Source organism: Trichoderma aggressivum, assembly GCF_033847375.1.
Source record: "Trichoderma aggressivum f. europaeum strain CBS 100526 chromosome Unknown scaffold_007, whole genome shotgun sequence".
Taxonomy (NCBI): Eukaryota; Fungi; Ascomycota; class Sordariomycetes; order Hypocreales; family Hypocreaceae; genus Trichoderma; species Trichoderma aggressivum.
The window spans coordinates 592,441-606,842 of record NW_026946373.1 but is presented as its reverse complement, the minus strand read 5'-3'; the positions used below and the strand labels follow the sequence as shown (position 1 = coordinate 606,842).

The window sequence follows — 14,402 nt, the reverse complement described above, 5'->3', positions numbered from 1 at the left end:
AGCGAGTATCCTCAACAAAAGACTGCGCCATATGTATGTATGCATCCCACATTAGAAGTGCATATATGTAGAGAGAATATATATCATCAAAGTCGTCGTAAGTCGTTATTTCTTTCGCCTGTACCTTTGCAGCCAACCGCCCTCCTTTTTCGGTGGATTGCTCTCTCTTGTGCTTCTCATGGCTTCTTCTCTGAGTTGGTGTTGTTCTCTCTGCTGTTGTTCTCGCTGTTGCTGTTCTCTCTGCTGTTGTTCTTGCAGCTGCTGTTCCCTCTGCTGTTGTTCTCTCTGCTGTTGTTCCCTCTGCTGTTGTTCTCTCTGCTGTAGTTCCCTCTGCTGTTGTTCTCGTTGTTGTTGCTGTTGCTGCTTGTGTAACTCCTGCTGCTGCCGTTGCTCCCACCTCTGTTCAGCTCTGCTCAGTGTTGCAGCCGCATCCCAGTACTCTCTCTTCTTAGCCACATCTCTAGCCAATTCGCCTCTCCTATTCCGGATCGTAGGATTGGCTCCTAAATCGCGTAATGCGCGAATCACTTCTCGTCGCTCCGCATCTCCATCCTCGGCAGATCGAGCAGCATAATGAAGTGGCGTCCTTCCATCAGTGGTCTGGCAGTTGGGATCAGCCTTGCCGCGCTCGATAAGCATCTCTACTGTGGCAGCAGTCGAATAACGCGCTGCCAAGTGAAGAGGCATGCAGCCACCGTCAGCACGAGCGTGAACATTTGCGCCATGATCAAGAAGATACATGGCGACGGCCATGTGGTCACGCTCGACAGCGAGATGCAGTGGTGTCAGTCCATGAGGATCGCATGAGTCGGGGGGGGCCTGACGCATGCAGTTGGCCACAGTTTTGACGTCACCTTCCCAAGCAGCATCCAGCAAGATATCTTTTGGATTCGGAAGTGAAGTTGTGTTACGCGGATCAAGTCCCGTTGTGCTTGTATTGGCAGAGCCATGGGACTGAGGCTGATCAACTGATGGTTCTGAGCGCGGAGGAGTCGGCGGATTTGGGACGACTTTTGGAAGATTCCCAGTTGCCTCAAATTGCCCTTTGGATTTGGGGGACAATTGCGGTGATGGAGGAGGTCGGTTGGGTATTGAAGTTGCCGGCTGCTGCATCGGTATTGATGTGTTTAGCGTTGGATTCATCCTTGCCGCCGTTTGAGGGGGTGTAGATGCATTCGGTGTGGCGATGCCTGGTGATGGTCTTTTCAAAGCTCGACTGCTGCTTGTTAGTATTGCCAAGTAAATGAGGGAAGAGTGATGTACGAACGCGTAGATATTGGACATGAGAGTACCAAGTTGCAACAACTGTTGCTGCAACTCAGCATCGGCGGCTTTGATCTGCTCCTCACCCTCATTCTTATAATTGTATGAATGCCAAAAGCCTTCCAAGCGTCCAAGAGCTGTGCTGTCTTGCTTGGCAGCTCCAGAAAAACTCGCCAGTAATTTCGTCATTTTTTTCAATGTCTCACTGGTGCTCTCGATGGCGTCTTCAATATGAGACTTGAGGACCTGTCCTGATTCGTCCTCAATAAGGTCTGGCCTGGCCTCTAGGCACTCTTTCATTTGCTGGATAGTGTCACGCGTGGTGGATATCCGAGTAGAGAGAGCGCGGATCTCGTCCGGGGCGTCGTTTACGTCGTTGAACCACTCAACCCATTCTTTAGCCTTGTCGGCATGCTCCGACAGCGCTCGGATTCCCGCATATGTCGCAAATGAAGTTGGGAATTTGCTGAAGAAGCTGTCTGAGCCTCTGCGCTCGTGCTTCGGACGGCGAGGCGGCGAGGTTGGGTGTTGGGAAGAGCTTTGCTGAGAATGAGAGTTCCTATCGTAGCCATCTGCGGAAGCGGAGCGATGTTTGTTATCAGATGTTGTAGACGGTCTCTGATAGGGAGAGCTGCCTCGCTTCGCAGGCTGCGGTCTATTATTCGCCGATGCTGAAGGCGGGTATCGTCGGGCCTCCTGCCGAGCCTCCCTTGAACTTGAGGAGTTGTATAATTCAGATTTGGGAGCAAGATGTGGAGAGGACGGAGGTACGCCTGTAGCCACTGCACCGCCATATCCATGTCGGTCACGCCGTTCATGGCTGCCACTCCGTTGCGATCGTGAAGGTGCCGGCGACTGAGGTTGGTGCGCCATCTCTCGTGGTCGAGGAATTTCCGAAGAGGAATATCGTCGTCGAGGAGGCGATCGGGACTGGTGGCTGCGGCGAGCATCTCCACTGCCGGATGCTCTCTGGCGAGAATGAGGCGATACAGACCCTCGAGACAAGGACTCCCGTCGTGGCGGGCTTCGAGCCCTGCTGGATGAAGCCGATGGGGGCGGCATCGTCGGCCTCTGAACCTCCTGGTGCGACCTGGAATCTTTCGCCACAGATTGCCGCTGGAATTCCGGAGTCGGCCGCTCGCCCGCCGAAATAGACGCCCGACGACGCCGTGGCTCGCCCGATTGCTTCATCATATCCTTGTGTGCATCTTCGCGACGGCCTCGGGAGAAGAGGCTGGAGCCCATGGCCTTGACAGAGCTCGATCGAAAGGGCAGCTTGCTGCGAGGCATCGGTTCGGTAATGGCATTTCACGGCGGTCTAGGATCTTGTTTCTGGAAGGTATTATTGCGCGTCTCGTTTTGTCGACACATGCATGTGTATGGATAGAGGTTGACAGAGGAGGGAGGGGGAGAAAAGGAAGGCCGGCGAGCCCTTGACTCGGCCCTTCAGCTCATCCTGATGCTGTTGCTGCAGTCACTCAGTCCCATAGCCACTGCAGCCTGCTGCCTTCAAGAGCACGAGGACGCATTCGGCATGACGCTATGCGCACGAGGCCAGGCTTCGAAGGTGGGTGAGACGATGTCTAGTGTGGGAGCAGCCAACCAGCCACAGCACAGGGTGGCTTTGCAAACTTGCTATGGGGCAATGAATGCAGCAAGCTTGGTCCGGGTTGAAAATAGTGTCGAGTAGGCGCCTCTCTGTCGCAGGAGCGTTGGTTGGAAGGGTTTATGGTGACATTTCAAAGCAGAAGCCTCGTTCCCTGGGTTTTTCTGTTTCCAAATTCTCCCCAAGACAAACAACCAACGTGAAGCTGTCGACGAGGTTGGCCAGGGCTTACAAAGTAAATACACAAACTTCGGCTTTGGCCGACCGAAGAGCGCATATGGTGTGTAACCTCTTTGGGGGGGTCGATTGGACAATTGGGAATACTTGAACTACCAGATGCCGAGGCTTTGATTTCTTTGCGAATTCAACAAATGTTTTGTGCGATGCGAGTGCTTCATACCCATCACAGTAAGAGGCTGCTTCGTAGGAATGGGCGTCATGCAAGATGCGCTCATCAAAGATCCGTGCAGGCAAGCAGCAGATTCTGCTCTGTCGCTGTCCTTGCAGGCACTCTCACCAAGTCAGGGCACATCGGTGCTACAGTTTCCGAATTCCTCCGAAATCGGTCGTGTCCGAGACAAGCAGGTTTCAGCGGTCTGTTCTACGACTTTCAACGTTATTCCTAGATGATCACAGCGACACAGCCACACTTGGTTCGCGTACCGCGGATGATTTGCGGACAGCATGTGGAAAAAGTATATATATGATCGCGATTTCACCTCCGTTTTGACTTCATAGGTTGTGCTAGGCTAAGGTACGACGAGTATAATTCCCAACTGTACCTACGTATCAGCAAAGAGGAGATGAACACCTTTGTAGCTCTGAGAGATGTCAATGCATGTGTGAACGATGACGTGGGGCTTCCTCCCGCCTCCATTCCCTGCGTCTGGTAGCGCAAAACTGCGTCATCTGATTGGGATGAATCTCATGCACAGGACATGGAGTTGCTTATATAGTTCAGCCTATCGCTCAGAGTTCTCTCTCTCCCATCTATATTTCTTTGAATTTACATTTACACCGGCACTGTTACTGGGTACAGATACCTCAGTAACCGGTCACCATCTGGACAGCTATTTAGAGCACTGGAGATCTATATGCCCTCCTCATATTGCTACCCTAGAACTCGGCAATATCGCTGCGAGCATGTGTACCTTTATACTGCGAAATGGCCAGCGCCATGGAAGTTTGGTTTCAGACATAATAGTCCATCATCGTCTATCTTGTAATTCATATACAACTTTACTCATTGCGCTTGTTTGCTTTTGGAACGCCCTGAATAGCCGTCTTATCTGGATCCATAGCAGTGCATATAGCCATTTGCTGATTAAAACGGGGCTCTATTCGGCATCCATAGTCTCATATTCTCATTACTTACCTGAACAACATGTCTTTCGTAGCCACGTACCCAACATATACCGCATATGCATGAACAATATACAGACACTCAATTACTGGTCAAATTCTATATTTCATGAGACTTTTCAGCTGATCACAGCATTGCTTATATACGATGGTGGTGCCAATTTTCAGAGCAACTCGAAGCCGCCCCTCAGTTTGGCGACGAAGGTTCTCAACCTCGGCTGCCCGATGCATAAATGCCTATGATAGCACAATCTCCAACCTGAGGCTGGATAAAAACACGGCTGTAGTATATCAAGGTAATAAGCATGATTCCATGGATCTGTGTACTTTACTTATATAGCGTGTAGGGTTTACAGGGAAAGCAGTAAATACGAGACCCCTCACTGTCGTGAACTGTCATACTAATGACGGGATGATTCATCAAGGCGACGGTAAATGCTAAGGATACTATTGCATATGGCACCCGCATCGTGGGAGGCATATCACCTGGCAAGGGAGGCTCGACGCACCTTAATTTACCAGTCTTCAATACCGTCGAGGAGGTGAGCACCCCCCAACTCTGTGTCGCACCCCCGGGGAGTCGTGTTCTCATGCCATTCGCAGGCCATGAAAACGGTCCGACCTCATGTGAGCGCTGTTTTTGTACCGGCTCAGTTCGCAGCCAAAGCCATCATAGAGTCCATAGAGGCTGAAGTTCCACTGGTTGTATCTGTGGCGGAGCATATTCCAGTGCATGACATGCTACGGGTACATGAGATACTTCGTACACAGAGCAAGACTCGGCTCGTAGGACCAAACTGTCCGGGAATAATAGCTCCAGAACAGTGTCGAGTTGGCATCATGCCGTATAAGCAGTATCAGAAAGGCTGTATAGGCATTGTATCCAAGTCGGGGACTTTGAGCTACGAGGCTGTGGGTGCAACGACCGCAGTTGGACTGGGACAGAGCATAGTGTTAGGTATGGGAGGGGACTTACTTCCAGGTGAGAATACATGCAACTATTGATGCCTAAACTTGGGCATTGTGGCTAACACAGTGTACATATAGGTACTACCTTGGCAGATGGCCTTCGACTCTTTTTCGACGATGAAGAGACGAAAGGAATCATCGTGATAGGTGAAATTGGTGGAGAAGCGGAACTTAGAGCCGCAGAGCTGATCCGTGAATATCGACAATCAACTCCTCGCCCCAAGCCAATTGTAGCAATGGTAGCCGGGAAGACGGCTCCACTGGGAAGGATCATGGGTCATGCGGGTGCTGTGCTCACCCCCTGGGATGTACCTGCGGATATCAAAGCAAAGGCACTCGAGGATGCTGGTGCGGTGGTAGTCCCGCATCCAGGGGTCATGGGAAATACGATGAAGCGGCTGCTTGAAGTAGAATAGAATAAGGAAATAGCTAAGTGATTGCAATACAAACATCAGAACATGGCTAGCTGAAACTATGAGAAATGCACAAACAGACACGCGCAATACAACAGAAATATGCCAGAATCTTTAACCCCCTGGACCTCGTCTTCTCTTGATCTTCTTGTGGACTTCGTCCATATGGCGTTTAGCATTGTCTGGCCGCTCCAAAATAACCCCACAGATCTTGCACTTGGTTCGAATTGGCGGACGGCCGGTATCCTCCGCCCATTTTTGGTGGTGACTCCAGATGTGTTTCTCAAGATCCTTTTTGTACTGGTAACGCTTATCACAATCCGGGTGAAGAGGGCATTGTAACTTTTTGTCGTGCCATCCCAGGTGGCGACTGCAAGAGTACCTGAGGTTAGTCAAGTTCTCTTTCATCTTTCATGAAGTCAAACAGTGTAAGATGAATGAAGTACCATGAAGGTATCATCGTGGTATAAAGTAAAGGTCAACTTACTTGAGCTGATGATTTTTCTCAAAAGACTTTGAGCATCCAGCTCTATCGCACACAAAAGGCAAAGCCACAGTTGGAGACCCCGTTGGAGACCCGGTTGGAGATGGCGAGTCGGCCCCAGCCCCGGAAGAAGGAAAGTATTCCCCCAAAGTACCTGCAGTCAAAGGTCCAGATGTGTCGAAATTCATGGCATCGGGGTCATTCTCAAAACTCCAATCAGAAGAGAAATCAGAAAAAGAAAAAGAAATGGGAGACAAATTGTCAACGGCAGGCGTGTGATCCTCTGCTCCATGAAAATCGTTGCTCGTTCGCTCTTGGAGTCCAAATAGCGAACCTGTTGGTAAGCCATTCAGAGTCTAAGTCTCGTCATGGGAGCCTTCGATTCCAGACGGAACGGAGTCTACATAAGCGTCGCCGGAGGGGCCTGTCGGTATACCTAAGGCAACCCCAGGGGGCGTAAGATCCGAGCCTTGTAACATGCTTGGGTTAAGTGTGCCCCCATCTCCCCATTCCTGTGCGCCATATGCATCATGTCCGGTAGATTGATTCGTAAATGCATCCGCTATAGCCTCCGGGAAGCCTTGACCCTCTTCGCCGTATGTCTCATCCCCCAGGAGGGGATTGGCGGCGCCGAGCCTAAAGGGACCGTTGCCGTCCCGGTCCATTCTGAGTAGTGGTGTTTATGTCCGCCACTCTAACATGGATCCTCGGGTTCCTGTCATCGGTATATAAGAATATATCGCTCGATATTGCCAATCACAGCGATATTCTGATCCACCTCTGTTGCTGTTGAGATGTTTCGACAGAGATTGAGTGGGTAAATTCGGTCCACCCTTCCGGTGCTACTGGCTATAGTGCCGATACCAGTGGCGTGGCCGCTCTTTAGAAGACTGTAGTAATCCAACTGATCGAGTGGCACACCCTCTACATGCACGCAGCAGTCTTACAAAGAGCGAATTGACAATAAGTATTCAGCTGAAGAAGACAGCACGCACAGTGTATGCTCACCAGGATCTGTATGAAAGTATCTTGGACGCTGCAATTAAGGGAGATGTTGGATGATGGACTGAAAAAACAACGGATGCAAAAGTCAGCATGGACCAAGCTAGGAAATTAGCAAGACAAATACCGTATATATGAATCCCTTATACTGGGAATGGGAGCTATATCGAAAGCGGAATCGAAGAAGCAGACTCTTCTTAAGTGCGTTTATGCCCTCAAGTGTATATCAGAGCACACCAATATAGTTTGCGTTTGGTTCTTCGTCATGCCAAAGTGTGTGCTCCGTATTCGACACAGATGACCTTAGTCGTTCTCCAAGGCCGGTTGGGATGGGAGATGGGAATCCTAGCTTCTTTGACGTGGGTGGCCCACGAGCATAAGTAAATAAATCCTTGTCGAGAGCGGAGTCCTATTTGATAGCAGTGGAGACTTGTCCTTCAACATGAGGGAGAAAGATGGATGCTGATAGGTTGATGTGGCTTGTTGGCGTTGAATTCGCCCAGCAACGTGAGAATCTACGTCTACCCAGTGTTTACTTGGTTTCATTCCCCCTCATAACCGATCAAAATGCCTTGCATTGCATCTCGTGTCGGTGCATATCTGCCCAACATGCCCCCCAGATACAAAACTACTACATCTATGTTCTCCATTCAACGAACAAAAGCTGCAATGCCTCATTTGCGCGCCCAGCCAAACATGGGCCAACACATGTTACCCCTGCAAGCTGCCGCTGGATGAAACCAGGCGCTTGCATAAGAAACCCGCAAGGCTTGCAGGCTTAATTCTGTAGGCCACCCACAGCCGTAGACCTCCCACAGCCCAGTCGCCCAATAAGGCGGACTCGATTAATTCGATGGGATTCTGTAGACCCCATCACAGCCTGGCTGGCCCAGAGGCCCCGTTTGTCCTTTGTAGGCCGCCCAGATGTCTGAGACGCGAACGGATTACGGTCACATAGGGAGGCCTACAGGCTGACTGAGAGGTGAATTGTGTGTAGCGTGGCATCCAATGATACGATGAGAATCCCCATGTCAGCCCAAATCGCATTTTGTACGGCGCTTCGCCTTGGAATACGCGAGGACATGTATGATGATGCCACACAAGAAAATTGTACGTCTCTGGGAATTTGGGAGCGGCTTCCAGCTGATTTAAATAGAGATGTTCGGATCAACTTGAAGCGGGGAATAATCGACAACAAAAACCAACTGCTTAAACCAATATGCGAATTTAGAGTTATTTTTTCTTCTTGTAAAAACCAACTTCGCTACTGCATCAAGGTCATCGGCCGTGAGACAAAGTGTCGCAAACATGCCATCAGCTACTCGTATGTCAACCCAACATCATACATGCTCGATGCTAACTATTTATGCCTTGAAGGTACCAGCGCTGATATGACCAAGCCCATCCCATTGCGCGCAAAGCTCGCCCGGCGCTTCTACGAGCCCATCCTCCTCGAGGTAGCTCTGAAGAAGATCCGACCGCAGCAGGACTTTTCCGCCACGCAGCACGAGCCAAATACCATGAGAGATAGCGTCGACAGCGCGGAACAGACTTTTAAGTGCTTTGTCAACCGGCTTGCTCAAGTTTGCGACAACAAACGTGGCGAGAACGGATCTACAGTTTCCGGCATTGCGGTGCTGGAAGAACCCGAGGGTGTTCACTATATTATAGGGTTCAATAACCGAAAAGCATCAAAGTTGCCCGATGTCAAACTGTTTGTGGAGCAGCTACTCGGAATTGTAGCAAAATCTACAGGGCAACCTGCGAGTAACGGATCTCAGGTACACAGAGAAGCGCTGTGGCATATCCTCAAATTCGACGGAAATCGCGTCAGATTTTATCTTACCAATACTATTGCGTATTTGGAAGAATGCATTCTGGACTATGATAGACGACATGGCAAAAGCTCGTTGTGTGAGTCACCCCTTTCGCGATCATGAGTGAAAGACTTGGCTTATGTTTCCTTCTAAACGATAGCATCGGATGCCTCAAGGTTTAGAGCTCAGCTTTCTGAACTGACAAAATTGGTCAAGTTCGGAGACGATAAACGGCTCGAGGATACGCAATGTACGTCAATTTTCCCGATGCTGCTGGAGTATAACCCAATTGCTGACAAAGTCACATATAGACTTTCCTGCTTGTGAAAAACTCTTCTTATTCCTTCACGAGGCTCAACGTCGGAAATTCGGAGACTCGATTTCAGAGCAAGCAAGAGAAGGCCAGATGGACAGCTCCAAGCAGTGGTTGGAGCTTCGCCACTTCGTTGGTCGCCTACACTCATATTACCTCGCTGTCGAAACAATAATTCGCGCGAGCCGGCTCTGGGACCGACTATTCCACGATATTAAAGTGACAGTAATTCCATCGGCTCCGATGATCCCGCATCCATTAAACAAAAAGCGATCAAACGCATCCGAGATAGTGGGAAGAATGAGTTCTTCCGCAGAAATAATAGAGAGGCACCGGTCCATGGCCGAACAGCTGCAAGATCTCGACTTGGACGCAAATATTTTGAAGGAGTGCAATTCTGCTTCCCATACGCACATGGTTCATGCTGAAGTTCTTGTCCTGGACTACGTACTGAATCACCTGCGTGACAATGTCGATGTCGGATTCTGGCACAGCTGGAGATATGTTGGGAGTAGCAAGCCGACCTGTCGCCTTTGCAATTACTATTTCGAAGAACATCCAGAGAAAGTGCAAGTTCGCGAGTCACACGGCAACCTCTATCCTCATTGGCGAGTGCCTGATGTTTATAACAACAAGGCGATGGATGAGACAGAAAGGTTGCTAAACGCAATGAACAAGAAAATCCGAGCAGATGCGGCACGATCGCTCGAAACTCAAGTGTTGCAAGGTAGAAAACACGACTCCAACTCGTTCTCCGCACAACCGTGGCGAAGGGATCAGAAGACTGACCCCAGTGACCTTACTTCGAGAATGGGAAGCTTGTCAATAGCAAGTGTGTCAATTCCCAATACCATCGAAGAAGAGGACAAACGAAGCACTTTTGGAGAACCAGACGATCAAGAAGGGGAAGAAGGAGTAATTGTGTTCCGCGGACGTAAGACGCGCCCGTCTCGAAGTTGAAACTCACTTTCATTTTACGCTTCTCATGGTGCCTCATGAATCGGAATATGTGCGATATTTTTTATTTGGGAGATAAAGAGGGTGGAGGAGATGATATCAAATTGTTTTTCATGTGTTTGTTGAGACGTCGAGTATTATTATGATGCATGTGCTTGATGAGATCTTATCTGATGGATGTTGCAGAGCTTGCCTATCCTTTAAAATAGCCATGTCAACTTGTTATTCATCCTTTTCAGCCTGACAAAATGTGATTGTGTTGCCAAAGGGATCAATCACGGTAACTTCTTGAGAGTTCGGCCCTCCATAGCCCTTTTCTATCCCTGGCCTCATGTATCGATACTTTTTTGTGATGAGCTCCTGATGATACCCGACAATGCCCTGTTTCATCATGACGCGAATCTTTGTGCCAGGGCTACCATCTCCGTGATGCTCACTAAGGTGTAGAATGAGACTACCTTTGGAAATTTGACGATACAGTGGCGCGTTATCGTCGAAATGGTGGTCCCAATCCACTGTGAATCCCAAGAAATCTAGGTAGAATTCGTCGGCTTTTTTGACATCGAAGATTCGTAAAATTGGAACGACAGACTGGAAATCAGGATCCATCTCGGATTGAGAGGCTTGTAAGTTGGAGATTATCGAAAAGAGAGGGAGATTGTGACTAAAACTTGGGATAAAGCGGTATTTGGAGGAATCGAGTTAATGCACTTCGACTTTATAGTGAAGCCAGAAATTGAACGCTATGCCCGTAGCTTACACGTGACAATACTATTGAACCTATGTATGCCTGCAGTAATGAAACATTGAAAGTTGCAACATTTTTGTAGATTTTCATCGAAAACAGTGAGTGAAATGACCAGCTTATAGAATAATTACCGCCCTGCGTGTCGCCAAATAATATGGGATGCGTTCTGTCTGACCTCTACTACCGCGACTGAAGCAAGAGTGCTGTCCTGCTATTGTGCGTACCTCTGAAGGGAGTACCCGGCGACATGTTTATGTTTATTTAAAAAAGAAGAGGAAAAGAGCAAAAATTGTATGGAAGACTTATTGATAGAGCAGGCGGTTACTTAAACAAGATGCTGAAACTGGTGTACAAAGAAGGAATGTCTTCAAGAGTCAGGCCGTGTTCGGGCAATGTATGGCCGACTTCGGGTGCGGGGGAGTTGAGCCCGGACAATTCTAATCGTGGAGACGATCCATAATTGAGATTTGAGGGAGAGGAGTTGGTGCGGAGGTGCTGTTTTTGGTCAGATCTAGAGAGCGCGTGAGCGGAGATGGATCTCCGCAGCCAGTCTTATGATGAAGCAGCAGCTTGCAATAGTTGAAGAGAATCCATATTCAGTAATGCGCACTTAGATATACTTGAACAAGAAGACTCAAAGTACTATTCAGCAGATGATGCTCTATGGCAACGCCAACCGCTGCTGCGCTATCGATCACGACCACTTCGAGTGTATTCATAAAGGAGCTGTGCTTAATGATCAGATTACACCCGTGCCTTAGGCTTACTTACATACGCTGCTTCAAGGGCGAATAACTGCCAGCCATGTGTACATGCAGCTCCAATAGTAATTAAATGGGCCATAAACTGCTCTCGGGCGATATAGACCGAAGTAACTGGTTGTTCATCGCTGCACAATAGTCTTGAACTGGAGATATAGTCTCGCTGTTAGCGGTCTAGATTCGAGGTGGCTTTGGACTTGTAGACGATATCGGACGTCAATGGGCCATTGTATGAGCACGTGGACGTTGTAATGCATCATGGCATACGTATCCGTTTGGTTATCTTTCGGCTGTGGGATTCCAAAAGCTGCCCGCTCAGTAAATCTATATATAGTCCACAATCATGACAAAAGTCATTGTTCGAAACACTTTCATAACACCCATTGGTAATAGTTGGCTGTTAAGCTGACTTCACTGCGCCAACAAAATGGCCCACATCATCACATTACCCACGTTCAAACAACAGGGTAACGTCTCGCAATCGTACGCAAGAAATGTTTCGGAGCGCTGGGTAAAAGATTTTGAGCACGCTTTGCAAAGAAACGACAGAGAAGGACTCGAAAAAGCTTTTGTCAAAGAAGCCTGGATTCGCGACTTACTCTCTTTTACTTGGGACTTCCGAACCCTTCAAGGTCGTGACAACGTCCTCAACTATCTTCAAAACAACTACGATGCCGGTATCAGTAGCATTCGGCTGCGTGATTATGGCACATTTCAGCCGAGCTTCAAGAACCCATGTCCGGACATGCAATGGGTCGAGAGTATGTTCGAATTCGAGTCACGTCGCGGCCGTGGAAAGGGGATGATTCGACTAGTATTGGATGATGAAGATGGAGACCAGTGGAAGTGCTATTTACTCCATTTTACCCTCCAAGAGATCAAAGACCATGAGGAGAAGACAGGATTTACGCGCCCAGAAGGTTACGTTGACACGACAGGTGGCAACTGGCAACAGCGACGTGAGAGGCAAAAGGAGTTTCTCGATGAAGGCCCGGCTGTGCTTATAGTAGGTGCCGGTCAATCTGGTCTTTCTACGGCCGCCCGGCTCCAGCAACTCGGAGTGCCAGCATTAGTCGTTGAGAAAAATAGCCGTGTTGGCGATAGTTGGCGCAAACGTTACAAGGTTTGACCCAACGACTCTACATTTGAGATTATCCTACACAGCTAATCGCAGAACATATAGACGCTGATGACCCATGACCCAATCCAATACTGCCACCTCCCATACATCCCCTTTCCTTCCCACTGGCCATTGTTTATGCCGAAAGATAAACTTGCAGATTGGCTTGAGGCATATGCTAGCCTAATGGAGCTCAACGTTTGGTGCAGCACCGAACTCTTGAGCGCCGCCTTCGATGAGACTGCAAAAATATGGACTGTGGAAGTAAAGCGATCGGACGGTTCAATGCGACTTATTAAACCAAGGCATATTGTTCTAGCGACGGGAAATGCGGGAGATGCCATCATTCCTCATTTTGAGGGTATCGAAAGCTTCCAGGGGGCTGTTTACCACGGAAGTCAGCACAAGGATGCATCGGAGCATTCCGACCTCTCTAGCAAACATGTGGTGATAATAGGTTCTGGGACTTCAGCGCACGACCTTTGCCAGAATTTCCACGAATGCGGTGCCGCATCGGTAACTATGCTCCAACGTGGCAGCACTCATGTCTTGACGGCAAGGAAAGGCCTCCCAATGCTTCATTCGGGAACGTATGAGGAGGGCGGACCGCCAACTGAAGACTTGGATGTCAACAGCCAAAGCAAACCACTGCCTGTTCAATTTGCACTTAATGTCTTCACAACAAACGCTATTAAGACAGTCGACAAGAATATCATAGACGGATTGACCAGTGTCGGATTCAAGCTCGACTATGGGGTAGACGGAAGCGGCATATACCGTAAATACGTCACTCGTGGAGGTGGTTATTACATCGACGTTGGATGCAGCCAGCTCATTATTGACGGAAAGGTCAAAGTAAAATCTAATCCTGGAGGAATCAAATCGTTTACACCAGAGGGGCTGCTTCTTGCAGATGGATCCGACCTCAAGGCAGACATAATCATCATGGCAACAGGCTACCAAACAATGCACAGCACAGCGCAAAAGCTCTTTGGAGACAAAGTCGCTTCACGACTAGGAAAAGATTGGGACTTGAACGAAGAGGGCGAAATAAATTCGGTAAGATTTCTGCTATGCCACGATAAAGATGCGCTTGAGCTGACAAACTTGCTCCCCCGTAGATTTGGCGATACAGCGGACATCCCAACTTTTGGTTCATGGGCGGCAGCCTCGCCCTATGTCGGACATATTCGAAGATGCTGGCATTGCAAATTAAAGCGAGCGAACTAGGCATTTATGAGGCGCCAGGGAAGCAGACCATGAGCAACGGCGTGAATAACGGAGTTTAAGTTATAAAAGGAACTGAGATAACAGTTAGCTCTCCATAATGAATTGTTTCCAGAGGACCATTTCAGCCCATGGTTATTGTCGGTGTATCCGCAACTTCCGTTGGCGTTTAGTAGCTTACCCCATGATGCTGCTACGCTTTTTCTAGTATTCTACTGCAGAGAATGTAGACGGAATTTGACGTTGCTCTGGAGCACTCTTTTCATTTTAAACAAGATGTGATTCCACGTGTTTCCCACGGTATTTTATTCTATAAAGCAATATACTGCATGTAGAACTGCCCTATTTCTTATTAGAAAA

The 14,402-nt window shown here is 48.8% G+C and overlaps 5 protein-coding genes across 5 annotated transcripts; 2 read left to right on the top strand and 3 right to left on the bottom strand.

The window, feature by feature from the left end:
* Window positions 1–105: 105 nt before the first annotated feature.
* Triagg1_2746 (uncharacterized protein) lies at window positions 106–2,553 on the bottom strand (the record flags this gene model as incomplete). Its single annotated transcript, XM_062896961.1, has 1 exon — window positions 106–2,553. The coding sequence occupies one exon, from the start codon at window positions 2,551–2,553 to the stop codon at window positions 106–108; it is 2,448 nt and encodes an 815-aa protein (XP_062758363.1).
* Window positions 2,554–6,453: 3,900 nt separating this feature from the next.
* On the bottom strand, window positions 6,454–6,762 carry Triagg1_2745 (uncharacterized protein; the record flags this gene model as incomplete). The annotated part of the gene is made up of 1 exon (XM_062896960.1): window positions 6,454–6,762. The coding sequence occupies one exon, from the start codon at window positions 6,760–6,762 to the stop codon at window positions 6,454–6,456; it is 309 nt and encodes a 102-aa protein (XP_062758362.1).
* Window positions 6,763–8,407: 1,645 nt separating this feature from the next.
* On the top strand, window positions 8,408–10,189 carry Triagg1_2744 (uncharacterized protein; the record flags this gene model as incomplete). Its single annotated transcript, XM_062896959.1, has 4 exons — window positions 8,408–8,423; window positions 8,477–9,013; window positions 9,077–9,166; window positions 9,228–10,189. The coding sequence occupies 4 exons, from the start codon at window positions 8,408–8,410 to the stop codon at window positions 10,187–10,189; spliced, it is 1,605 nt and encodes a 534-aa protein (XP_062758361.1).
* A 219-nt stretch (window positions 10,190–10,408) lies between these two features.
* Window positions 10,409–10,795, bottom strand: Triagg1_2743 (uncharacterized protein; the record flags this gene model as incomplete). Its single annotated transcript, XM_062896958.1, has 1 exon — window positions 10,409–10,795. One exon carries the CDS (start codon window positions 10,793–10,795, stop codon window positions 10,409–10,411), a length of 387 nt encoding a protein of 128 aa, XP_062758360.1.
* Window positions 10,796–12,122: 1,327 nt separating this feature from the next.
* Triagg1_2742 (uncharacterized protein) lies at window positions 12,123–14,104 on the top strand (the record flags this gene model as incomplete). Its single annotated transcript, XM_062896957.1, has 3 exons — window positions 12,123–12,818; window positions 12,879–13,874; window positions 13,937–14,104. 3 exons carry the CDS (start codon window positions 12,123–12,125, stop codon window positions 14,102–14,104), a joined length of 1,860 nt encoding a protein of 619 aa, XP_062758359.1.
* Between the last annotated feature and the right edge of the window lie 298 nt (window positions 14,105–14,402).